The sequence below is a fragment of the Rhagoletis zephyria genome, unplaced genomic scaffold (genome assembly GCF_001687245.7).
Source record: "Rhagoletis zephyria isolate East Lansing unplaced genomic scaffold, Rhagoletis_zephyria_1.1 Rzeph_scaffold_07267, whole genome shotgun sequence".
In the NCBI taxonomy this organism is placed as follows: domain Eukaryota; kingdom Metazoa; phylum Arthropoda; class Insecta; order Diptera; family Tephritidae; genus Rhagoletis; species Rhagoletis zephyria.
Window position 1 is genome coordinate 1 of NW_016164350.1, and position 27,454 is coordinate 27,454.

At 34.2% G+C, this 27,454-nt stretch overlaps 1 protein-coding gene across 2 annotated transcripts; it reads right to left on the reverse strand.

Annotated features, from left to right (window-relative positions):
* Positions 1-693: 693 nt before the first annotated feature.
* LOC108374040 (calcitonin gene-related peptide type 1 receptor-like) lies at positions 694-27,241 on the reverse strand. Of its 2 annotated transcripts, none has more exons than XM_017629998.1 (10): positions 26,992-27,241; positions 26,395-26,902; positions 23,598-23,711; positions 14,390-14,496; positions 13,826-13,917; positions 12,429-12,555; positions 11,801-12,027; positions 11,456-11,632; positions 10,772-10,895; positions 694-1,071 (listed from the first exon to the last, which is right to left on the reverse strand). In XM_017629998.1, the coding sequence occupies exons 2-10, from the start codon at positions 26,765-26,767 to the stop codon at positions 895-897; spliced, it is 1,518 nt and encodes a 505-aa protein (XP_017485487.1). In that variant the 5' UTR covers positions 26,768-26,902; positions 26,992-27,241; the 3' UTR covers positions 694-894. The 2 variants fall into 2 exon arrangements, with proteins under 2 accessions (XP_017485487.1, XP_017485486.1); XM_017629997.1 differs by having other exon boundaries at positions 26,395-26,905.
* Positions 27,242-27,454: the final 213 nt, after the last annotated feature.

Sequence of the window (27,454 nt, forward strand, 5' to 3'; positions counted from 1 at the left end):
TGAAAAAAGTGAAGGGGTCGAATTTCGACAACGGGGCGATACTAGTAATGTATTAAAACGTTTTAAAAGCCTATTAAATTAAGAAATGACTATGTTTGTCTATGTTTACATTAGGGTACGTGAATCCAGTCTTTATTAAATCAAAAACTACGACTCATGTCGTAATTCATTCTCTTTCAAGTTGAGGATTACGTAACTCCTTTGCTGGCGCAATTAATACGACGTGTTATGTTGTACTTACTTTTATTTGTTATCATGCGACATGCATAAATCTAAGGGTATACATTAGGGCGGTTCAGAAAAACAAAAATATTTTCCAGAGAAATCAGATTTGTTATTTTCAGAAGGGAGTAGGGTATCCTTTGAGTTAAAAAGGTGGGCAACTTTTTTTTTTTGCCAAGGAAAGGTTAAGGCAAAAGGAATTTTTCAATTGGGGTATTCAGAAAGATGTCGTAAGTGTCGTATTATTGAAGTTCGCAAACTATAAACGGCTAAATGTGTATCAGGCGGGTTCGCAAGGTACCATAAAAAAAATATTACGAATTTTCACAGTATTAAAAAATAGTTAGTTGTGGTTTAAAGTACTCTAAACATTTATTTAAGCCTTTACAGCTTACGACATATTACGGCACCGTTGTGAATACCCCAAATCTTTTTAAATACAAAATATATAATTAATAAATGCTAGTATGAATAAATATATGGATTTTTTATTTTCGAAACAAAAAAGAAACACACCTCACAAACACATCAATATTGAGTTATAATAAACATAAAATAATGAAACATTTTTAGCAGACAGTTACAAAAACAAGTACAAAGGCTTATTTACAAATGATTTGTACACAACACGATATATATGTATGTAGTATGTATGCATTATTGTTACACCGATTACAATAAGAGTAGGCGAAAAGACATACAAAGCCAACAAAATCTTACCGAGACCTGAGTGGCTGTGTAGGAATTTGCACGAGCCCTATTACTAAAGCAAACCATACGCCATTTGCGCTTCACTTGGGCAATAACTTCACCATTGAAGAAGCAGAAGAATGTGGCGACGCAGAGGCCCTGCAAGGAAATAAAAACAAAGAGAAAATTTAAATATGTGCAAATTAAATTAGGTAGCAGATATAAATTGAGAAAATAAATATTTTATTTAGGTAAATCAGGTTAAAAATCAAGTAAAGCAAAACTCATATTTTTTAGTCTATCTGTGTACAGTACCAGAAAAAAAGTTCGCCGTACACCATTCAGTCAACATAAATTATTTTTTCAAGGCGATTTCAAATTGTCAGCAACGCTCCTGCTCTGAAAGTATTCAACGCGGGTCGCGATGCTTCTCTGGGTTGGAAAAACCAGCTGCAGAATTACTTGGCTTTACTTGACATTTCCAATTGGCCTCTATTGGCATAGGAAAGAAATGACTGGCGTGCTGTTTTGGACTCGGCTAAAATCGCTTTCGATTTTCGAAACAAATTTTTTTAGCCGAACGTAGAAGTCGCCTTTTTACATTTTTCGTAATATTTCGGGATTTATAGTCGGATATTAAATAATGATTAATCGATAAAATTTTCTAATTCCAAAGCTCATTGATCTCAGGTACGCCGCTTTGTTCACCCACCAGATCTCAGTTCTTATCACCCTAACGTACCACCCTAATGTCAGTTAATTAAAGCTCTCCAAAAATCATTAAACTTTCGCTAAGGTGATATTGGGTATTCCAGTAGAGCTATAAAAAAAAAAACATCATTAACCACTGAAAAGAGTTTAACTAACAATTTTGATATTCACAATGCTCAGCTAACAAATGTTTAGACCAGCATGCCCCCATAGTTAAACTCATGTGAAATAATTTTTTTTTTTGGAACGATTTTCAGATTTGTATAGAGAAGTGCTGATTTTTAGAATTAGTATATTTCCAAGCGATATGAATTTCCATAGTTAACTATGTGATTCTGATTAAAAAGTGTGAAACCGGCCTTTAGGGGTAAACGGCAAACTTTTTTTCCTTGCTTGTTGCGATCTAGTGCACATTATAAGTTTAAACGCTTAGAAATCATTTATAAACTTTACAATAGTTACCCTCGTTTAAAAGCTTCACTTAGAAAACCTTATTAAAAACTTATTTTGAGTAGAATATTGATTTCACTCAAAGCCGGATACAATGTTAGTGCGAAGTTCTTCCTTGAAGTTGTACTACGTACAGCAGTTGTAAGCAAACGTTTATTTGTGTGTGTAAATATGTAAGTTGAATGCAATTTTCGAGTAAGCCAAAAACTTTTTGAGAATCATCAAAAATATTTAAGTCAGTCAAAGTAATCCACACACATCATTAATTTCCATGCGTATACATTGAGCACTTTTTTTTACTTTTCTAACTGCGCTTTCGCAACATTTTAAGCATTGGCCTTGTCGTACACATACACACATAGTGCATACATACTAATGCATATATTTACATTTTAAGCACTTGTAAATATGTGCATAAAATATATTCTAAATGCGTTTATTTAGCATTTCAATAGCGTAAACAGTTTGTGAGCTTAAGAGCAAATCCTGAAGAAAAGGGAATGCACTTGACCCAGTTCGGCAATAAGGGAGAGATGGGGATAAAAAAATGTAAAAAATAAATAGTCGAAAAATCTACATATAGATAGTACTACATAGTAGTAATATAGTAGTTACATACCGTTAAAAACGAAAAACATTGAATAAAATACACAGCTCATTCCTAGATATTTCACTTATGCATGAAAGCTCGTTGGCGCTCGCTTACTTACATACACACAAACATACATAGTTGTTAGAAAGTAAAAGAGTTTCCAAACGTTGCCAATATGTAATTATGAATGCAACAGAATTTAAGTTAAAAATTTTCAAGTTTTGTGCAATTTGATAGCTGCTCAAGGTTTTCGTGTTTTTTGATGCTGCGCCAGCAACCAGTTAAATTTGAAAAATTGCGCGAAAATAGCGCTAGATTTTATTAAAAAAAAAAAAAAAATGCGTGAACCTTGAAGTAAATGCACCGTCGCTATCGCTATATCGTTTGCTTCAGAAATAGAAACACATCGCCTCAGCATGGGAAATGCAACTTGAAAGTCGAAAGTTTGTCTACCTTGCACGAAAAAACAAAGAGAAAAGAATAATAAAATGGTAAAGCTGCACTAAAACTAATGCGTTTTAAGTTTATTATTTTTATACTTTTCTTGTCTCAAAAGAAATTTCGCTTTGTCACAGTGATGTTCATTGCCGTAGTTAAATGACTGTAAACTTTTGCTTTGCGCAGATACGCTTAGAAAACAGTTCACAGTTGTGAAGGAGATTACAGAAAATGCTTTTAAAGATTTGAAAGTAGTACTGCGAAGTATTTACTCTGCTCTGCTATTGTTGAAGATTTTGCTATAATTTTTCTCTTAAATTTTATTTGTTTACACTAAAGTCGCTCTGATAGTATGGTTAGATTAGAGTGGCTACCACCGCGCAGAGCAGGCATGTACACGTAAGCTGAAAAGCGCATTTGGATACCACTGGCGGAAGCCATTGTTTCCTTCCCTCCTTTAGTAGTTGAACCACTGAGTGCGTTTTGTATAGCACAGAAAGTTGAGAATGCTCGTCGAGTTCAGGTCGGCTAATCAATCTAAAAACTGCCTACTTAAGAAGTGGTTGCGCGATGTGCGCTAGTGCGGGACGGTGACACAGATAATGTTCAATGCTTTCCATCTTTTCCTCTATGCTGCTGAAGCAAAAGTCGTTGATTGGATAACCCAGAACGGGAAATTCTACTTTCATATAACATCACATATGTGAGCTCGATTTTACCCCTAAATACCTAAGACGATTAACTCTTTCCAAACGCGAGCACCTTTCGTTGCGAAACGTGGAGAAAAAGCGTCGATCGAGACTCGAAGCAATTAGGGTTAAGCCTGAAGAAGTTCAAAACGATTGCCAGAAACAGAACCAGGTGGTACGCAAGCGTAGTAGATGCCCTATGGGATTAAAGGAAACGAAATAGAATAAGTCCCTTGTTCTGATACAGTTATCAACTAATCAACTTTGCTTCAGTTTTGGATTTTTGAAAAGATGGCGTTGAGTGTTGCTGAACGTTTGTTTGCTCACATAAATGGTGTAAATGAACAAAAAATACCAGTTGAGGCCTTTTAATTGATGCAATATACATACATATGCACATATCGACGGCTGAGGGGAAGATCACCCTATCTCGGCTGTGTTTTCGAATTTTGTGAATTTTCGCTTTACACTACAACTTAAAAGCCTTGCTACACATATTTTCTGTTGAATAATTAAATTGACTTAAGGTGGAATAAGATTTTGTTTTTACTTTTACTATTTATATCGCTTGTGCTTTTCCTCCCAAGGATCCGTTTATTTCATTAGTAGCTTAATGACACATTCATATATGTATGTACATAAATACAATATGTTGGGTGCAACAATAAAACAAAATGCACATTAAAGATGTTGGCGCGCGTCATTTATTACTATGGTTACATTTTAATAAGGGAATAAATTGTAAACAATTTGTCCTTTATGTACACGAAGTGCAAGACTATAGATATGCCGAACGTTTGTATTAGGGTGATTGACTTAATTTTTCCGGATCGGGTTTAGCCGCTTTTTTCGAATGGCGAATAAACCGAAGTTTTGGGTTTTCATCTAGAATATTTTTGCGACTGCATTTTAAAATCGTCTCTAAATTCATTAAATTTTTTATTTAATTGTTTTTTTTTGTCAGTTTTCATATTAAATTATAATAAACAATAATTGTTCACTTAAATTGCTTTCGTGAAACTGGCTATTAGTGCTCTTGATGGAGTGTTCTTCAAACAAAATTTTAAAAAGCTACTCAAAATGCATACGGCTTAAAGTAATTTTTCATAAAAACACATTTTCTGAGGCACTTTAGCTAAACTAATTTATTTATATTTATTCTTCTACATCTGATTCTAGAAGGCTAAGGAAAAAACCAGTTGATCCTAAAAATTTCACTACTTTTTTATTATTAATCGAAATAACTTTCAACTTATTCCATTTAACTATATTTTAAATGAAAGCCACACCTACTTTTGTTAGCTTTGCTCCATTTTTGGATATCATTTGTAACTAACTGTAAGCATTATTCAAACGCGGAGTATCAAAACATATATCCCGTCTAACCCGATTTTTCTGAATTAAATTATTATTTTTTTTTAATTAAATTTTTTCGAATAACTCGAAACCTGGTTTTGGAAAAATGTCGAATAATCGCGCACCCTAGGCATGAAAGAAAATAATATTGTATATAATGAAGGGACGTGTGTGGAATTGTGTTGAGCATTATGGACACGTATATAAGTAGGTATGCATGCACTATGGCCTTTTTTATGCGTTCATACATTCATATGTATATAAGTATGTAGTATATATGTATTATGTACATACATACATATAACTAGCTTAGAGTAAAAAGTTGCCAAGTTCAGTTTCTCACATTTGACGGGCGAGAGTAAAAACCTTTAAAACTCATTTTCCTCAAGCACTTGTTTTGTAAAAATTGTAAAAAAAATGTCGCGAAATCTAAGCTAAACCAATTCTAAACGAATCGAATTTCACAAAGTTTTTGTAGATATTCTTTGGGACTTATCGCATTGTCTGTGATATAACTGAATAATAAATGAATAAATGGCTAGGAATAAAATAGGTAATTCGTTATTTTTGAAAAACGCTACTTTTCACTTTAAGCACTTGTATACACACCTAACAACATACATACATTCTAAAAAGTGCATATAAAACTAAGTACTACTGAAAAATGTTTATTTTTCAACCAGAATCTGTGCAAAAATACGCACAAGATATTCAAAATTTGAATTTGAACATGAGTTGTTTAAAATATACACATAAATATACAAGTAAAATGTTTAAAAGTACAAAGATTTTATATTTTTTACAAATAAGAAATATTAAACGCTAATATTTATTAAATTTTAAACACTTTCTGTGTAATTTTTCGCTACGGGACAAATTTGGTATGTAAAAGTAAACAGACAATGCTTAATTTTGCACACATTAGTAGTGGAAACTGGTTACCACTCTTTATATGCCTAAAATTGAACAAACATTTTTTAGAGAAAATTTTAAACATTTTATGTGTAAACTGTGAAATTGTGAACAATAAATGTTTAGAGCTCAAAAAACAAATTTGAAATTTGTTATACGCCACACATATGATAAGTAAAACTAAACAAGCAGTGCTTAATTTAATTGACATGGTGTATAAATTTGCATTCATTAAATGAGGAAACTGGTTACCTATCTTAAAAAGCGCAAATTTTAACAAAAATTGTTTAGAGTGTAGAATGCATGTGGGTGCTGGAAATATAATAAACACGTAGCGACTATGCATGCCTGTATATTTATATATATGCACATACAAACAAATTTTTATCTAATGTATGTATCTGCTAAAATATACTGCATACGCACACTCTGCACTCGGTGCGCTTTTATCTTTGTTTTTGTGCACTTTTATTTGTCATATCGCAGCATCAGCAGCAGCAAGTGCACATAAGTACTTAAATATAAACAGCTAGATACTTGCGATTATTGTTCTCGCTTTTATAGTTGCTATCATTTATCTTGCTTTAAGCATCAGCCAAGTTGGCTATCCTTTGTGCTGTCGTTGCGAATGCTTGTTATCATAATTATTTGCCACATTGAACATGAGACAGTGCACATTTTGCTTCATTTTTCAGTTTTTTTTTTGTCAAAGAAATACTAGAATTATTACGTGATGTGTTTTCTTCAATTTGCTTTCAACTTTAAGTATAAGCTAGAATATCTGGTCAAGCTTGCTCGCTTTGCTGGACTATTTTTCTTTTAATTTTTCTTCATATCCATCAAATAAAGCAGCGTAGATACACTATTTATTAAAATTACTTTACTCAATCTGTTTATATTGTACAGCCACAAGTTCGGATCCCTGAAATAACAAAACCACTTTTTATTGCTTTTACCTTTATTTTCGAAGAAAAAGATGTTTTCTTGTCTTAAGTTTTCCTTTCATTGACCTTTTTCATGCAGCTGTGCTTTGTTATTTTCTTTGCATAAACATTTAATAACTTTTTTCATATCGCTCGCTTCGAGGCATCAAAAGCACAATTGCTGCTTATTCATATTTCTCATATTTATTTTTTTTATAACTCACAATTCAACGAAAGGTCGCAAGAGAGTGGCCATAAAAGAGAAATGTAAATGAAATCAGTGAAATTTATTTTTTCTGCAGAGAAAAATTAAGTGTGCGACAATAAACGCTGTCTCAAAAGGTGTCGTCGGCCATGAATTTCCAGTGTTTCTGAAATATTTGTCAAGCACAAAAAGTTCGTTATTATCAACATTTGAAAACCAAGCAACACTACGATATAAAAGAGGTGTTTTAATTATAATTAAATTTAGGATTCTCTATAAAAAATCGTTTAAATTGTACCATAAGCAGAAGAGTGTGAAAGAGTAGATATGAATTACAATTAAATATGAGAATTTTGTTAGTACGAGAAGAGGCTGAAAAGTTGTGAGCCTAAGGTATTAAAATAGCTGAAATAAATGAATATACAAATTTTATTTTTCAGAAACAGCTCGCACAATGCGCGAATGACTCGCACATGGAACATGAAATTCGGTATTTATACTACTAAGGATATAAGGAGAGCAAGACATTAAAGACACTTAAAGGTACTTAGGCTTAAAACTTTTCAGGCTCCCCTCGTAGTACCGTGCTATTTTATGAAACAGCTTTACATCTTGCACCTTCGTTAAATTGATGAATTTTATTAAACTTTTCGGGTAGGTTAATACTAGGGTGATTGGCTTGGTTTTTCAAAAAACGCTTCCAACCAGTTTTCTTGGAAATCTAAAGACGATTTTTTTGAATTATTGATTTTTCGAATATCAGATAAACCGACCGGATTTTTCGCTATAACAAACCGATTTTTTCATTGAATAAAACTTTTAGGATTTGGAAGTTTTTTGCAAGAGCACTACTCAAATACGAAAAAAAATCAGAAAAAATGCAATAAAGTATTAAAGAAATACCAAACGTGAATTTTTCTCTGATTATTGTTATTATTATTTTTTTTTGATATAAAAAACTGTACCCATTTTGCTTTGCGCTTTTCTAGCTATATTTACTGTTAATAATTGTATTGTATAATTATTATTGTATTGGTCATGACTTCATACCAAGATAATCATTTTCACTGGTTGAAATATATAATAAAACCGGTTTATCAGACATTTGTCTGATTTCACACTGCCCGTTTTTAAATATTTGCCTCCAAAATTTTGTATGAGGCAGTCAAGTGCCAGAAATCAGATGGATCAATTGCATGAAATGTCATCTCTCTTTATCGGCAAGGTGCATTTTTAAGCTGTTTCTATTCAAAATTATTTTATTATCGAAGGATTTTGGAGTAGTTAGCAAAAATGTGCTCCGACCGAATAATGCATCATGTCTATCAATTTATGATATTTGAAAGAAATTTGTATTGTAACGGTTTTATTGCAATTTCGAGAAAATATGTATTTTCCCTTTTTAAAATTCATGGAAAACTTCAAAGTAGAATTTTTGGTCTACAATTTTTTTTTTGATAAAAAAAAAAATCGGAAAAAATTACTATATATATTACTTATGATCAAAATCTATTTGTAGTATTCTTTAAAATTTTTTTTTGTTAAAAGTTCTAGATAAAAAAAAATTATTTAGCGATGGAGAGCCACCAAAATTTACCTCGAAAAATTCATCGTATCATAATACGTGTTTCAACTGCATTCCGGTGTAGGCGGCGTTATTCCAGCCTCCCGCGCGACTAAGTTTAGTGTTTTTTTCCCTATCGTCAACACCGAATAAAAATATGCAAACATAATCCGTTGCTAAGTATTTTCTTTTTAATTACAAAATCTTTCAATTTTATAGTAACGAGCACTGTGATTTTTTTTCAAAATTTTTCAGCGCTTTACATACAACCAAAAATTGCAGGCCATGTTAAAGTAGTAATTTAGGCTTTGTTTTAGGAGAAGCTTTTCAAGGCATAAATACACTCGAAGGGTTGCCATTGACTGTTGAGGGGCTGCCGCTGTTAGAAAAATCTTTTCCTAGTTTTAAATTTTGCACGGATCAGGGATCGAATGGAGGTCCTGCAGAGTGTTATTACGCACCTGTAACCCCTCAGCTGCAGCGTCCATCGAATGATATTGCTTTTTATTTTGGTATGGCGTGATATCGCGTAAACAAATTTCTGCAGAAAGTTTTGCCTTCTCGTTACCCCCTTCTTTCCGTTTGTGCGAAGCGGGCAAATTTTTCTGCAGAAAATTTCGGCCCATTTTTGACAATTACTCAAATGGTGCCAGTTATTGCAGCAACAAGACTTCAAATCACCACCTTAAAAACTTTGTGGAGACTACATTACGCCAGTAGCTTACGAATGCTGGAATTTTATTTTTAATAACTGACGAAATGAGTGTGTTCATTGTCAACATTTCACTGTCATGATATTCACTCAAAGAAGGAGTATCTATGTGCACTCATGTTCAAAAAGTAAACATCTCAATTTTAATACAGTAATCAAAACTGAATGTATACAAACAGTGGAAAAGAAAGTAAACGAGTTGTTTGCCAACACGTCTATTTATGTATGTGTATTAGTAAGTAGAAAGGAAAGAAAAAAAAAATTACAAGACGTGAAACTCAGTTGAGTACACTGTCAAGTGATTGGTGGTTGGAAGTTGCCATAGTTTTTGTTACTTATACGCAGTGGTGCACTAAGCCAGCACTTATTTTTATTTTGAGTAAAAGCGCCATGAAAAATCGACCCTATTTTATAGCGGAACGTGATGCTGAATAAAAGCCAAAATAATTAATAAAAAAATTGATTTGTATTGTTTAGTATCCCGTCGAATTTAATTTTTAGTTAAATAGAAGTTAATATCTCCACCCATTATTTGGTTAGCTTACTTTTCAATGGAAAGTTTATGGACTTCATACGGCCCGCAGGCAATGTTTAATATGTACTTTGAAGTACTATTTTTTTAATCTTCCAATCAAGACTGGCATTAAATTAATATGCATAATTATTTGTGTGGGTAATATTCAGCATAGGAAATGCATTGCTTGTCAAAATGTCTGCCAGAGTGGCAGGGTGTCTGCTTTAAATAAACGCATGCCAGTCGATTAAATTTTACTTGCATAGGAGCTTCAAATCAAATCAAATGCAATTGTCTGCATACACAGCACTTATTATTAAAAGCATTCCATTTCTGCTATTGACAGCTGTCTTTAGTCTTTCTATTGCTGCTGACTTATTTCGTACCCAAGCTCGTACATACGCAAAGCAAATATTACACATGTTTTTGCCTGTGATTGTATTGCAAGTGTTCTGGTTGTGTCTTTTAAGTAATTGCTGATAATTGGAATCAGGCGACAGACAGAGGAGACACATGAGCTGCAAGACAAATCAAGTGAAGACAACATAAAACCATAAATTGCTTGCATATATATGTATTTATACATTCATGCATATGTATGTATGCATGTATGTGCCTGTACATGGCGGAGCTTGCTGAAAACGATTTTTCATTTGTTCAGTTCATTTAAGTAAGATTGACTTAATCCTGCACTGGATGGCATGAAATCTGTTTGAATTCTAGGAGTGCTATTGTCTACTCCTGTTGTTGTTTCCATTAAGAAAACCAACTGGTAATCGAATGCAGAACTCACCTGAAATGATGCGGTAAATGCTGAAATAACTTCGTAAGTATGTTCCCATGGATGATTGGGTTCCGGTCGGAATGGTGTTAAAATATACTGTAGTCCCAGAAGTGGTACGAGCAAAAGAGTGGCGCTGTAAAGAAGTGAAAATTTAATTTGGTGGATTAATAAAGAAGGGAATAAAGACATGCGTCAAAAGTGTTGGAGAAATTATTTATCTCATATATATTTATGCCTAAAAGTTGATACTTTGATGAACATTTTTTTTAGTTTTTGAATTTTTATAAATTTTCTAGAAAGTTTGAGATTTCAACTTACATGGTTTTTGTTATAGACTCAACTATATTTTTATAAAAAATTTGGATTAAGGAAAGAAACAATTTTCAAAGCTTGTCGATACATTTTACTACTATTTTTGTCAACACAACTGTATAACTAATGGCATCGTAATGCGCTGTTGTTTGGTTGCTATATTTTTAATAAACGAAAAAGGCGCTTAAATATGAGCTGATTTTTATGGCTTCGTACTGATTTTTCATCCCCAACTTTACTGATTATGTCACTAAAATATTTGGCTACCCTACTCGGGAGTACACCGCCACTGGATTTGTTACCGAAGAAGATGCGATAAAAATTTAATTTACTGTATCGTACATATCAATTACCATTACAGATTTAATGCACAAAACTTACCGAAATGCTTGCAGGACGGTGCGTGAAGGCCCACAGCTATTTTGTATGCTGGCTGGTGCCTTCAACTTCAGCAGCACAACGCGCACAATATTGCATAGAAATAGCAAATTAAGGAACATGGAAATGCAAACAGGTACGACGAATATATAGTCGAAAGGCGTCGAATTCATCCAGCAACTGAAAGGTGTAGAAACGGCAAAGTTATTGCAATTTGTACCAAAAAATTTATATATCTATGTACATACGTGTGTAAGCGGAAAAATAATAACTTTAATTTCCTTTTCTTTTGTATTCAATACATATAATTATTTTTATAAATAAATTCATTGTACAGAGCATACTTACTGTGTTATTTCATCGCCTGTACCGCCGAGACCGCGCGCCAAGCCATAAATGAAAATGACAATTGCCGGCGAACCCCAGCCGAAAGCTATGAGCCACTTCACCAGCTTCTTCTCCGAAATGAATGCGGACACTAGCACTGTGTGCAAGTAGAAGCCTTCACAAAGCATCCATGCATAGTTTGTGAGCAAGAAGTAATGGAGTATTATATGTAGCGCAATACATGTGGGCTGGAAGAGGGGAAAAAGACATATGACACGGGAAAAAACCAAAATAAATAGATGAGAATCAGTTGGCATGTGAACTGTTATTGAAATTACATTTTCCTGATGCAGCTGCAGGAATTAAAAAAAAAAAAAACAAATATGACAAAGCGAAACGGAATTGCCTGAAAATCTTGGCACACGCACATGGCGTGCGTATACGTAACATTTACGATTATTGTGCATACATATTTATTGCCTGCATGCAATTATAGTATGCAAATTCTTCTTCCAGCCTTATGCACTGGGTAAATGGATTTGCACGTTGCAGTTGTTGAATGTAAAAGAAAGTTCCGCTCTTATATACCGACAGTTCTCTGCCACAGGCACACACGCTTACATACGTATGTGAATTGTCTGTCACTTACCGGACTTTTTTGCAGCAGCTCCGTATCGGGCACCACCACCAAATACCAAATCAGCCAGAGTGAGTTGTTCGCTGCAAAGGATGTAAATAAATTCATGTGGAGTGTTATGCGCGCACATTTTAGCGACCTGCAATGAACGGGAAGAGTAGATAATTTATTAGCTACGGGTTAATATTTGAGTACGGGTTTCAGATGCATTTGCCTTTAATGAAAAAAAAATGCCTTAAGATAAAACCATTGCCGACAGTGAAAAATTTTGGAATGATTAAAAAGTAAGACGTTCACAGAATATTTGCATTCGGTTATGACTTTTTCGATGGGTCTTTATACAATTTTAGGAAAATTTGCTTATAAAAGACACTGCAAATATCATAGCCAGCTAATAGTAATGCTTTTCATATCGCTTCAATGACGATAAGGGATTTTTTGATTAGTAATTTATTCAGTATCCGAGTTACTTAGTGCTTTGTTTAGTAGAGCTGGAGAGTTGCTCCACCGTATTTCCTCTTCCCAGCTGGAAGTGCGCAGTAGAAAAACACCCTCCTAAACAAAGTTAAAATTTTCCTAATTGGCAACATTTGTTTGCATGAACTATTTATTTAATTTCCTGTTTGTGGAAGTTAAATAAACTGTATAGTTATTAATAATATATTCAATCAGTTAACCACAGGTTATGACATATACCACATTTTAATTCCTGCATTTGATAGAAAAGATTTTAGTGTTTAAGAATGACAAATTAAATTTCATTGTCTATGGTAATTAGCAAAATTCGAAAAAATGTCTATAAAACCATATTAAAATTTTTAAAACTTTTAATTAGAATATTTAGAAAAATGCTGGCATGCAGTTTTATAGACTACTAAATTTTAGTATAACTAAAACACAGTTTAAAGTTGCTAAATATACCGTTAATTTTTGGCAGTTTGTTTTGTTGACGGTATTACGCCTTTTTTCCATACAGAGTATGCCAAAAACATTTTTTATATGGAAAAAATGAGAAACACCTAAAAAATTTTTTAAAAACAACGGTAGTTGATCAAACTTGCACGGTATTGTACTAAGACTGAATGAACTACAAAAATGAATAACTACTCAACTTTTGTCTAAGAAATCAAAATAAAAACCTCGCAATTTTGATCCAACCTTGTCGAATTTCCCTAATTTCAGTACAATGTTTGACAGTCGAACTTACACGATTTTTCTTACATAACGATCTACTTTACCAGAAAAAATACTAACTATCACAAAATGCCAAATAGACAAAACTTATATTTTCGCCACTTTATACTACTAAATGGCGTTATTATATATTTTATGATATTTAAAGTATTTACTTTTTTTTAGTTTTTCATATATTTATAATTATCTACATATTTAGTTAAAAGTGTACTTACTTAAAGTAGCTCAATATAGCGAGAGAAAGTAAAATTGCCACCAACGATATGCCATAACCGGTTTCGTAGAAAATATTTATGCTGTGCTTCCACTAAAAGTAGAAAAAAGATAATATTTTGCAGTGTTTTAATTGAATTCAGTATGAGTTTAAATGACAAATAATCTTATATATAGAGTATATAATAATTATATCAGGCATGAAGACGAGCTTCACATAACCAATACATGTGTACACTTAAGAGAATTCAACCAACAGAAGCAACTATCAAAAATTATGAGTGAAACGCAGACTTACTCAATTCTGATCGCTTAATATTTTATATCACTCCTCTACGAGGTTACTCCAATATGCAAAATTATTAATCTGCATATATTATTTTACATGCAATATGGTCGTTTTTGCATAAAGCGAATAAATTTATTTTGATATAAAATACCAAATCGTATTTTCAGTTCAAGTCTTAATTTGCATTTGCATATAAATTCAATAGTTAAATCACATTAGTTTTGCACTTAATAGTATATGTACATACATAATTCTAGAATCACTAGAATCAACTTACCTCTAAATCGTCTATATTAACACAGCTCGTGTAATTAGTCCAAGAATAATTCCACACCGGATGTTTGTACCATTCACCATCTCTGCCGCATTCCTTATGCGCATTTCCTACGTAGAGCATGTGGAGCATGTGGGGCATGTGGGGCATGTGTGGCAAACAGCAGAGCAACATTTTGTTGGACATAAAGCAGAATGTGTGGAAAGAATACGAATTTGTTTTAATAAAATTTTAATGAGCTTAATACGCGTATGAGAATGTTTTACAATAGTTAGCTATTCCATTATAAATTTATAAGACATACAAAAACATATATACGTATGTATACATATATGCATCGCTATGTAGCAGTTATTTTTTAGACAATTATTTTTGTTTGACTTATTATAAATGTAGATGTAATTATGCTTATATGTAGCATGTTTATGTATTTACATACCACATATGTATTTATATATATATGTACTCAGCAACAGAGCATAATCAAACCATGACGCTACCGCAAAAATGGCTGGAGTTATTCGTTAGAGAATATTTAATTGTTTTTGCCTTTTGAGCGCACTCCAAGTTTTCGTAGCGATCCTCTCAGGCACTTTTGAACTTTTAGTTGAAGTTAAACAATATCTCCTCTGTGTAAATATGTATATGTTGTTGTGCATTATAACACATACATGCATATGCTTCATTGTAGACAAAGCCATTGTTAGCCACAATGTTGCGCATACGCCTCTCAGCTTCCTTTCTTGTGCTCTACACTGCAGGTGTGTTTCAGAGGGCCATTGCATAGATATATATTTATGACGTAACTATGCGAGCAAAATGTATGCACTTTATTGAGGTTGTAGTTTGGTTATTTCCGCTGCATTTCTTGCAAAATTTTGCAACTTGTAGTGCCATTTATGATGTGCTTTTTAATTACATTCTTAAGTTGTTCTAGATGCATACATTAACAGGCGAAAGCAATATTGTACTTGTTTAAGTTTAGATCAAATTATGAACACTTGAGGTGTTTTGCTTCAAATTAGTTTTTAACACATACATATATGTATTTGAGCATATTTTCAAGTTAATTCAAATATTTTAAAATTAATTTGCATAACTTTCATAGTTTGCCAGATTTACAGCACATATTTTACTTTATGCAAATAAATTTAAACATAATAATGATACTTATTATTGATGCCAAACGAATTCAAGTGTAACTACATTACATAAGCATACGTACATACCCATTTATAAGCTTTAAGGTCAGAGAACGTCAAAAAAAAGTAAATTTTAGGTCTTGAAATCCATAACGAGATATGCAGTATTTATTCATAGAGTTATTAGGATTTTTTTTCGTTTGGTACTTAGAACATGACTTCCAAATAACTTTAAATATTTTGACTTGTACTTTTTGACCAAATAATACCGCTAATTATTTTGTTTCCTTAGATCCAGATGTCCGACAAATTCTGTCGATACTCACTCAATTTTAGGAACTAAGAAAAAAGTCACCACAAAATTTGTCTTCTAACATGAGATACAAAACCATTATTTTTTTATACAATCTCTGCTTAAGCGAAATTGACCTAGTATCCGTAGCAGGTTTTTCAAGGCGAAATTAAATATAATTGCAATGTGAAATTAATTTATGGGCCTTTCTTACGATTCTCGTATAAAGTTTTTTGAACTTTTGATTATAACGAAACTTTTCCAGACTGTGGCGGCCCTTTCGTGATTTTTCGGATTTTTGTGATATTTCTATTCTTCTTCGAGATCTTTCGTGCATTTTTCATTACTTGCTCGGAACCCTTTGGGTATTTTTCAGCAGATCTTTCGAAATATTGTAGAAATTATCGGGCGGAGATTTTATGATGCCATTGGCCAGCTGTTAAAATCCAAAGCGAATCGAGGTTGAGTTTTCATGGCGCCAATTAAACTCGAAAAGTCTCTCTGGCAAGTAGTATGAGAGGCTCTTGAGAAGAAAGGAGTCTACGGTAAGCGCGTCCTTACGATTATAAAATAGATCGTAAAAGGCATTCGAAAATCACTTTTATAGCGGCTATATAGAAATGAAAGCATCCGGCTGATTTACATATCTACTCGTTTAATTGTTTGCGCCATCGGTCATTTGATTTGTTTAGTTGCTCCTTAAATTTTTGTAATCCCTTTAAAGAGCTTTCTTAAGCAAAAATTGTCTTCAAACACTCCTCCGCGTGAATCGCTTATGACTTGAGAGTGCAATAGATTGACGAAAAAACTGTCAATTTCCGGCTGGGGCTTTTGGTGACGCAAACGACAAACAACCAAGGAGATACATGTTCTTTATTACTGGTCAAACACAAATTTTTTTTATGCCATCAGAAGTTTTTAAGTGCAGTCAAATATTTAATTCGAAACTTAAAGCTCAAAAACACCTTCTTTTAATTCAATGACGATACAAATCTTAGCCACTCCATACCTCTAGGAAGTCATAAAACTGCTTGTTTCCTGATTTTTAAGCCGAATTTAGTTTTGGAAATTATGGAAAGACCACGAAAACAAAACCCGAAATTTAAATGCCCAAAAAGTGTAGCGCGTCCAGCCAATAACATATATACATATTTACTAAATGACCTTTCCACATCAACGAAACCGATACCACAGTAACAAAAAAATAATTGAAACCAAATCTCTAAAGTATACGTCGAACGGAAGTGCCATAAAAGTTAAGAGCTATGGTCAGAAGTTGAACAAATCACAGTAAAACTAAGTACCAGGGACAAACAAATAAAACCAAATTTTGTGGACGTGCTGCGTTGGCATTCAAATCCCGGTTCATGAAGAATGTCAGATATCGAATTACTGCGTCAACTATGTACACCAAAAACACGCACTGAACCACACCGGTGCGTCGTTTTTATGAACCAAACAAAAATAGGATTTTATGTTAAGCATTTTGTTTAGTGCAGTGAGGAGAGGCAAGGGAAAAATTCCACACCAAAGCACCAGCGGCAATACAAATCAACTTAACAAGGAAAATCACAAAAGAAAACGCAAACTATTTTACGCCACCGCAAACACGATCTGACCACTAAATGCAATAAAAAAAACAACCGCACAAATGGAGTTTACGTTTCAGTGTATTTGGTTTGGAAACAAGCGGTGAAAATTACCACCACCACCAGCAGTGAGGCAACAACGAAAGTAGAACAGCGTTAGTCGTGTAGAAATACACGAAATGCTACGCTAAATACTAGCCACACCAACCACAATGGAAACCACAACAGGAAACATAGAAAAAGCATCGACACACGCTGTTGCCAAATATACAGCATACATATACATACATATGAAAAGGGCAAAAAGTGAGTCGATAGCCTTGTTAGCAATGAAAAAGTCAACCAACCGCTTGTGTGTTACATAAATATCTTTCTTTAGCTGCGGTCATAATGAGCTAACAAAAGTCAGTTAACCTACAAAAAAGGAAATACCAAAAATTAAAAAAAATGCCAACAAGAACGAAAGTAACACTCAAGCACGCACAGACACAGACAGCGGCGAGCAGTGGGAGCACTTAAAGTGACGAAGAGCATAGAATTTTACGAGTAAGCGCTTAAAGTTGCCAAGTCGCACCGACTCAGCCGAGAATTAGACAGCCAGCCACAAAATAAACGAAAGTGATGATAGCGAAGGTGGCTAAGTTTTTTTTTCTTTTTGTTCAGCTTTAATTTTCCTCTACTATTGTGGCATTAGTAAATACATGGATTAATGCGGTTGGAATATGAAAGCTCTGCTATCTCGAATTACGAGTCGTGTAACCGGAAGTGGCCGGGTGTGTAGTATGGTAGGTCATTAATCGAATAAGGTTTATCTTGAAACAATAGTGCAATATTGAGTGAATAACCTATTCAAGTTGAGCGAATTTGTGAGCATGGGTGTGTGGGAATTTGGCACAGTATATAAATTTCATTAAATAAATGCATCAATGTGTACAGATGTTTAGTGTGCGTGCCGATGTCTGCAGACAGAATCCCTCTCGAGCTAGCATAGACTGTGCAGTATCTATTAGGTACTTATATACTATCTAAATTCCGACCTACTGCTGATACTAACTATTATATGACGCAAGCTTGTGCGTGTGGCTCCATTAGCAGACACTATGTCGTATACGTAATGTGTTTTTATGTAGCCCATTGCGTAAAGCCATTAGGCCTGAGATTTCAAGCATAAGTGAGCAAATCTCTTTAATTGTATGTGGGTGGATGTTTATATGCTTTCACCTAACTAGATTTTCACTTAAACTGGAATATTTTGAATGAAAAAAATTTATTTAAAATGAGCAGTGACTGTTGATGATAACAGATTATTTCACGCGATATATCCTCTTGGCATTACTAAGCTTTTCACAGTTGGATGGTCATCTACACATCTTGCCTCAATACAAAACTGACTTGGTTTCTTCTTTGAGCATGCGGGAGCTTTATATTTCCGCGCAACATATGCCTAGGAAGATTGATTAAACTATTTCTTTACAAACTAGAGCTTGTTTTATTTAAATACAGGTAGAAGGGCCCTTGGGCACATATTCTCTCGATCGGAGGCGTTCATTTTGTGCTCTCTGGCCGGAAGCTATCCGAGAAGCGATTGAAAGAGATATAAGTTGCTTTTTACTGGCTTTAAATGTGAAACCTAATCAAGCTCATAATATTGTGTGTGGTAATTGACAGGTGGATTTTACTAGAAAAGCTAGAGCCGTTGCAAACGACCACCCATGCTGGAATCTGCTATTCACTCTGGACCACTCCTGCTCCAGCGCTTTGCTTAGCATGGCATTCGTAAACATTGCAGGTAATGTTCTTGCAATTTCCTCTGCTATATGGCTAAGAATCACTTATTCACTTCACTTAATTCTCCTTCGACCCGGTGAATAAGAATCTTGGCTCCGATTGAATATGTCTCCATACGTATCCCTCTCAGGGGTGAATGGGAAAATGGCAAAAAAGGACCAGTTAAAAAACTTATTAACGGATGGGTTGAAATTGCTTGGTATTGTTGGAGGAAATATTTTATGTTAAGGTGTGTTCGTCACTTACAACTCAAGTGACTGCTAAAAAGAAGGTAATCGAATAAATTTCTATACAAAAGTGTAATGGGTAAATAGCAGGTACCGAAGGTAAGCGTTAAATACTTTTAATATTTTTTATTTCTAGTTCGATAATTTTTTTTTACTTTTATATTTTGGGTCGAATTTAACCCTTAGTTTCCGATTTTTATTATTTTTTGATCTAAAATAAGCGTTATTTTGGACAAAATTTTTGAGATAATTTCTAACTGTCGTAACTCAGGAAATTCTCTCTACAAAAATTTGATCCCACGACTTCCTAGATAGGAATCCTGGATCTTTTTTTTCGAACTTTTTAGGAAAAGTTCCAATAATAACTGAAAAATCCGGACTTTCATTTTTTTAATCCAGTTTCAACAGTTAAACTCGACCAAATATTTTTTAAGGCGAAATAAAACTTCTTTCCTAATAACCAACAAACCGCTTTTCCAAATGAAAGGTATTTGGTACCAAATGAAAGAGGACTGACATAGCTTTCAAATAGAAATATCTAAATGAATATTACCACCTATTTATATTTGTTTATAGATAATTTAATACAAAACAAATTCATATATGTAAATACCTGACCCTAGGGTTGTTCTATGGTAACTATGGTAACTAGTTCGGCCAAGTTTTACGGGACATGTGTGCTGTTTTCCATTCAATCGAAAACCTTAATGCCGAAAAGTATGTGAAGTACATATGTAAATCCTCCATGCATAAATATTTATACATATGTGTATGTAAATGATGACACGAATGCACATTTTAAAGTAAAAACACTTACAGTAAAAAGTTTTCCACGTATAAAAACTAAAACGCTAATGGAATCGCGAAAATGTCACGTATTAACTACATACAAATAACGCGAAAACAGGCGACAAAAAACACAAAAAAGGAAAACGGGCAAAACCATAACAACGTGACTCATTTCAAACCGAGGGAGTTAAATTAGGTTGCGAAGTAAAAGCGACCACTTTAGTTAATAAGATTGACAAAAGAAATAAAAGTTTATAATCAACGGCAAAAAAATAGACAAAGTATCTAACAAATAATGTTCTGACTTAGAACTTGTGTTTTTCAAAATTATTAACCCACTTCACTGCTAACTACCTTGTTGACTTTATTTGTAAATGGTGGATCTCCATCAAATTCTGTGATGTTTAGTAATTGGTCCGTTAAGAAAGCCAAGATGTTACGTGGGCGAAAAATACTTATAAATGTAGTGGTAATTAAAAAAGGCATCATAACTCATTATTGAATTTTTAGACTAAACGTTATTTGCAAAAAAAAAATCATTGATTTTTTTTGCTGAGTTTTAGCAGCGGCTATTGATATAGAACAACGTAAATCAACATATTAATTTTGTTTGTTTATTTTTATTTTATTTATTTGTAATTTAACTGGGTTTTATATGGTCTTACAAATGCCTATTATGTTAGTTTCTTTTTTATAATATACCACATTCGTGCATAAAAGGAACCAATGCTGTAAGTGAAAGAAAGACACATACGACAAGGAAAAAAACATATGTGTAATGTAAGCCACGAACCATTTCTGCTTTACATGGTTTGTATGCTGCATCCGACCTTTGTCACTTAGACCGCAGCAAAAACGCTCGCTCGCTGTGAACTACTTGCCAATTAGGCATTTTGCCATTCTCATGGAGGCAAATTTGTGGAAGTGAACGAAGTGAAGAAAAGACAATTGCACCCAAAAAAATCGTACATATACATAACGTAAAATCGCTTAAGGTGTTAGCCTACAGGCGGTAAATTTTTTTTGTCCCCTATGGTTGCCAACTTCTTGTTTTGCTGAGCACTCAGTTCGTTGGTTTACATTACGTATTTTTCCTGTGCGCACTGTTTTTGCTGTTTTTGTTTTTTGCCCATGTTGTTAAGGGTCCTCATTTAAATACTACATAAGTACAAATATACATGGATTGTGGTTTGGTTTGGGGTTTGTTTATTCTCTCATTAGTTTCTATTAAAAAAATCGATTTGTACATACATAAATACATACTTATGTACATTAGCCTGGGCCGAAAATCCGCTTTTTTAGAATTTTTATTGGTATTAGCAAAAATTTGGTGAGTTATGCTCTAAAAACAGTCTCTGTGAAAGATGCCGAGTTTCGGTCAATATCTTAGGCTCGCCCAAGTCCATCAAAGTTCAATGTGCTCAAAAAATAAAAATTAATAAATACATTAATTAATTAATTTTTTTTTACTAAAATTGCAGGTATCCTCGAAAGTATTAGTCCTACATAATTTGGTATTTGGTATGGCGTAATTTCCATCCTTCTTATGCTGATAACTGCAGAACTAAGTTTGCGAGTAATGTGCCTATTTGGCGTGCCCTAAAGGAATTTTACGATTTATTTACTTCTAAATTAATTGAGCTTTCACTATGTAGATGTGCTTTTGTGAGAATTTTAAATTCGATTATTCAATAAGCATCTAGTGTTAATTTTTCGTTAGCCTGTAAGGTACTTTGTACTGTAGGTTTGAAATGGAATAAATAAAACTTAATACATTTTTACTAAACCCTTGAAATTTTGCTGAAAATAATGTACACAAAACCTAAGTACTTTATAACACCAAAAATATCGAACTCTTTAAACTATGAATGTAGTAAATCAACTCACTTAAAACTCTATAATTTTAGCTAATTTTGAAATTCATTAAATTTTATCTCCCCAACTGCTAGACACTTTCTACATTGTAAATGCGTAACATACCAGATAAGTAAACTGTACACAACAATTAGTACAGCCTAATTTCCCGGCATTGAAAGAATTCAATAAAGAGAAAAACCCCCAGGAAATAATTCAATTACCAATCATCAATCAGTAAATCAATTAAATTAAATTAGTTCATTTGATTAAATGTTTAATGAATTTTACCATACGTTCATATCGCACACCGTCTTCAAAAGAGTCACAACTCAATATAATACGTTTGTCAGAAAATGCGAAAATCTACATATTTCTTAGCACATAGTAAATAATATGGGCAAGGGCGACTTTACTTTAGGTTTTTTTTAAACAAATTATAACAAAAATTGCTCCAGCATTTGCTGCAAGGTAAATAAAAGCTCTGTGTACACTTTTAGTGCATAATCTCAAAAATGCCAAATTTCGAGTTGTGACTCTTTTGAAAACGGTGTGCGATATATTAAACCTCGGCAGCAAATTAATCAAATTGCCATGTTAAAAAAAAAAAATAAATCACGTTTAAATTTGGGTCGTTAGACGCAACTAATAATAGGATTAAACGAAACAGTTTGAATTAGGCAAAGGCAATAAGCATCGCAAAACAGATAAATGAATTCATTACATCTGATAAGTATAAACTGCTGGTACTTTTCCGAAGCTCAACTACAACACCCATAGCACCCAACTCAATACGTTTCCAGCGAAAGGAGAATATATTTAAAATAATTACTTAACGTTCCTGGTTTATTTCGGTTTATGCTTGCTATCATTGAGGATTTGCTAAGCGGATTTGTTTCGGTATAACGGATTAGCTATTTGCAATACCCAGCCCAGCCCAGGCCATTTTGTTCGATTTAACTTTTCGGTTTTTTTTTTGTTTGAATGAAAAGGAATTGGCATACCCATTTCGTATATTTTTTTCATTTCAGTTTCTGCCACTTGTCTGCTGGTCTGCTGATGGCGGTTGAGTTTTCATTTCATTTTAATGCGCATCCCACACAGTGTATGTATATAACAGCAAGGACGAAGTGTTAAGCGCAAGGAGACAAAATGAGTTTTTATATTTTCACACACACACACACACTCGAGTGGTAAATGAACTGCTGCATTGTACTACATACATATATATGCAAGGGAAGTATATCTGTATATTCTCACTATAAATTGCTGTTGACAGTTTTATATGATCCGTTTTGAGCGTGTAATCGGTCGAGTTTAAACTTGCCAGCTGCCAGTTTCCTTTTCCTTTTTCATTTTTGCAATTTCCCGTTTGCGCAAAGTATGGGCGCACTTATGTATGTACATAAATATTACTTATACCTGCTACATGCATGCACACACACACACACACATATGTATGTACGTACTTACTTAAAAAAAGCATATTTAATTTCTTACTTAAATTTTGCTTTGATGTTGAAAACTTACTTGTCGGATCGAAGCCGAATATGAATTCCGGGCAACGTTCGTAGGCGGAAGTGCCAGCAGCTGTATCCGGCCAACAGAGCCAACCGTCAAAAGTGCCAGCGCAGTACAATTCACCTGGTTGGAAATACAAAAGATGAACAATACATATATACATACATATGTAAATACAAAAAAGAGAAAGAAGAAAGTGCTGTGGGTGGCTTTTTTTTTGACAAGTTAACTGCGTATGTGAATTTAAAAATGTTGCCCCAGTTTGCCAAATACGCGAGTACATAAGCGCCTAAAAGTGTACACTACATCGTGAATGTACATACGCCCGAATGGAGGCGTTTGTTTGTTTTGGCCGCATAAATAAGCACAAAAAACGTTGCACTGAAAATATTGTTTTTTATTTACTTTTTGCTCCCGTACTATGCTTTGCACTTTTTTAAAGTAGCTGTTTCGCTAACCACTCAAACTGGTTTTTGTTTGCAAATTAATTACCTACGTACAAAGCTTTTAGGCTACTTTTTTTTTTTTAATTTAGTTTGTTTCGCTTAAGGGTTTAATCCTCGGCAATAAAGTTTGCATTATAAACCTTTTTTTTTAACGGTTTTAATGGAAAAATAGTTAGTTCATACAAAAAATTACTAAAATTTATAATTTCTCTTTCGAAGATCAGAAAATGTCAACATCAGACTAGCTCACCGCAAGCTGCATCTACACTGGCGCTCAAAACTATGTGATTTATGTGTTTGTTTGATACTCAGAAAATGGTTTCCCGTAAAAGTTCTGATGTTGAATGTTTGTTGAGTTTTTCAAAAGTCTGTAAAAAGTTTTGAAAGTTTGATTCGTATGGAATGGTTAAAGCATGAACAATATTTTTAAAAAAATATAAAAAAATCTATTGTAATTATTTAAACACCATTCATCCAATTCTGACTGCCAGTGTATATTAGGGTGCCCCAGATTTTTTTTTTGCAAAATTCGAAGCGTATAGTCCCTTAGTTTTATACATATAAAGCTTTATTGGAGGAGGACCATAGTGACTCATGTTGCCTTGAAGTTGAGCTCTAGGCGAAGAATTTGGTGTGAGATTTCTACACAGGGAACATAAGATTACGACGGTAAAGCCCAATTTGTATCAAATATAAGTTTCTGGGTTTTCAATATTTAATGGAAATATATAAATATTAAAAAGCCATTTAATACTATTTTTAGCTGGTTACCATTTCATCCAACTCAGCAACAGCCCACCTCTGCTCGGGCGAACGATGCCCTTCTCAAAAAAGGCGGACAGAAGCAACCATTCCATCTCAACTAAATTAAGGGCACCACTAACTTCTCCTCTAGCAGAAAAAGCACACAACAGAGACACTCAACATGTGTAACTGCTTCAGTCAACATTAAATATACCATGGCACGTTCTGACACGCTGATACGGGAGGTCTTATGATTAGTTCCTCTCACAAAAGTTGAACATACAGGGAGGCCTGCAATCCAAACACCGAATGCCTTCTGCTCTCTTACCATCCAGCTAGCAAAACTTTTTGAGATCGCTGCGGATGTACACATGTCCAGTTTGATGAAAACCAGCATACCAAGAGTTTATCTAAAGCCACCCACCAAGCTCCACGTGCCGTCTGGTCAACTCACTAATCAGAAGGAAACAGGAGGATTTCGTGAGTAAGCAAAAATACATTCTCTGAGTGAAGTAAATTATCTGGATTTCAAAGAAGAATCGTGCAGATTGCTAAGAAGACAAGCGATGTACGAAACCCTAGAACCTCAACAAAGACACACTGCCGCAAAACCACAGAGTCTAAACTCGGTATTCGCTAAGGAATCAGAAGATCGGCGGATCATAAGACTCATAGAGGAAAACAGTGAAAAAGCACGAATGGCACTAATGGAAATGGATCTAATTAGTAGTGGTAAAACTAGTGCTGCAAGTTAAGCAAGACAACGCAGGTCCACCCTATTTTGACATGGACGCTGTCTGGTGTCCTTGTTAGTAAGTTGCCTTTGACGATGGTCGATCTATATCAGAAGGAAACAGGACGGTACAAATTTGAAATTGATAAAATATACCAAATATTTTGGGTGGTCGCTCAAAGTGGTTAAAATCCCAGTTATCGTATAACGACCGAGGAAGAAAGCTTGGGTACCGGTCCGAACCTCGGAACCAGCGGAAGTTTTTGAATTGGTCTCAGGAGTACTTTAGTATTTTTTTAAATTCCATTTTCATTGTGCAAAAAAATATCTTAATGATCTGGGACACCCCCTTATGTCAAAAGACTTTTTCTTAAAAAAAATTCTTAAGTAAAGAACTTAAAAAAAAAATGTTTGAAACGTCTTTGAGCGCTCCATTTGATTTTATTACAGAGGAGCTCGACTGTTTGAAAGCAAGTACTACCGAAAACTGGGCTTAAAGGTAATTCAAGTTAATCCCCTTGGAGAAACGATTGTTAAAAATTGCACTAAATTTTTACAAAATTCTAATCACTTAAACCCTCCATAAATTAGGAGATTCATACCGACGACTGTACAGCTTTGTTTCTTTAGGGCATACATACATCTATGTATGTACATTTGAAATGCTTTACTTTGCTAAATGCCATAATAATATAAATTTCAGCCCTTTTTTTTAGCAGTAAGTATGTAACCCTTAAAAAATTGTTATTTAATTAAAGCATTTTTCAAATTTCCGCTAAACTCAGCCAACTTTTGCCTGACCTCAAACAAAGCGACCGACCGACCACACTTACACATGCATTAGTACAAATCCACTTCTACGCCTTTCCTCATTTCGACTCACCTGCCGCAAACTTTGTTGTGGTGCTATTCAGCCGCTCATAGCATTCATTCCGCAACACTTCGAAACTATCCGGCTGCGTCTCCGCGGCGCTTTCATTCTCCGCTCTGGCAACGTTTCGCACACCACCACCACCAACACCATCAACTGGCGCCACATCCGCTTTCGCTGGGTCTACAATGGCAGCGGATGTTGGTAAGCCCGCCAACATTCTAGCTGCTAGCGTTAAAGTGTTGCTTGTTGCCGTTGCTGTTGTTGGCGCTGCCAGTAAATTATCTGCATTGTGGGTGTGTGTAGCCGCTGAAGTGGCGGCTGTTAAGCCAGCTATACACAAAGTGTGGGCGAGTAGCTGCGATTTGCCGGAGAGGATATTCATTTTTTGCTTGGGTTTTAGCTTTTGTTTGCTTATTCGCTTGTAGATATGAAGCTGGTGATTTTGTAGCTAATTTTGTTGCTTTTGTTGTCGTCGTTGGTACATTAGCATTGGCCAGGATGGCAGGTGTTAAGGTCACTGCTGTGAACTAACAAAGGTGTAGTAGCAATTGCGATGACAGATACTGACGCGGCACATCCTTTCGGCAACGTCTAGTACATATTTACCAAGGATATATGGACAGCGCTGGTGGACTGCTGTTTTCACGAATGCGTTGAAGGCTGTGTGCTTTAGTTAGTATATGTATGTGGTATGTATTTATGTATGTAGTGCACGTGTTTCTCTCCTGAGGTACGTTTAGATGTTAGTAGCCTCTTTTAGCCTTGAGTCCTTTATTGATTCGTTTTCGAACAGCCTCAAATATTTAATCTTCACTTTTCCCAAATTTTTATGGTGTCCATTGAAATTTGTTGTCTAGTGAACTGCGGATGAGATCAATAAAAAAGAACAGTATAAGAAACGAATTTAATCTTTAATATATATAAATCGAGTACAGTTATACATATTTCGAATCTCTATATTAATTCTGGGAAGCAATTTTGGTTACCAAAAAAAAAAAAACATGCTGAAATGCGACCAAAAGTGACTAAAATTTTAGTAAATAAAACAGTAATGATCCGTCATGAATTT

What these genes read in the sequence shown, in the direction of transcription:
- LOC108374040 (XM_017629998.1), bottom strand. Translation starts at nt 26,767, where the DNA reads ATGAATATCCTCTCCGGCAAATCGCAGCTACTCGCCCACACTTTGTGT. An exon ending in TTAATATAGACGATTTAGAG is followed by an intron (nt 13,918 to 14,389) that starts GTAAGTTGATTC and finishes TTCTACTTTTAG; the next exon opens with TGGAAGCACAGCATAAATAT. An exon ending in AGCTGCTGCAAAAAAGTCCG is followed by an intron (nt 12,028 to 12,428) that starts GTAAGTGACAGA and finishes CCCCTCTTCCAG; the next exon opens with CCCACATGTATTGCGCTACA.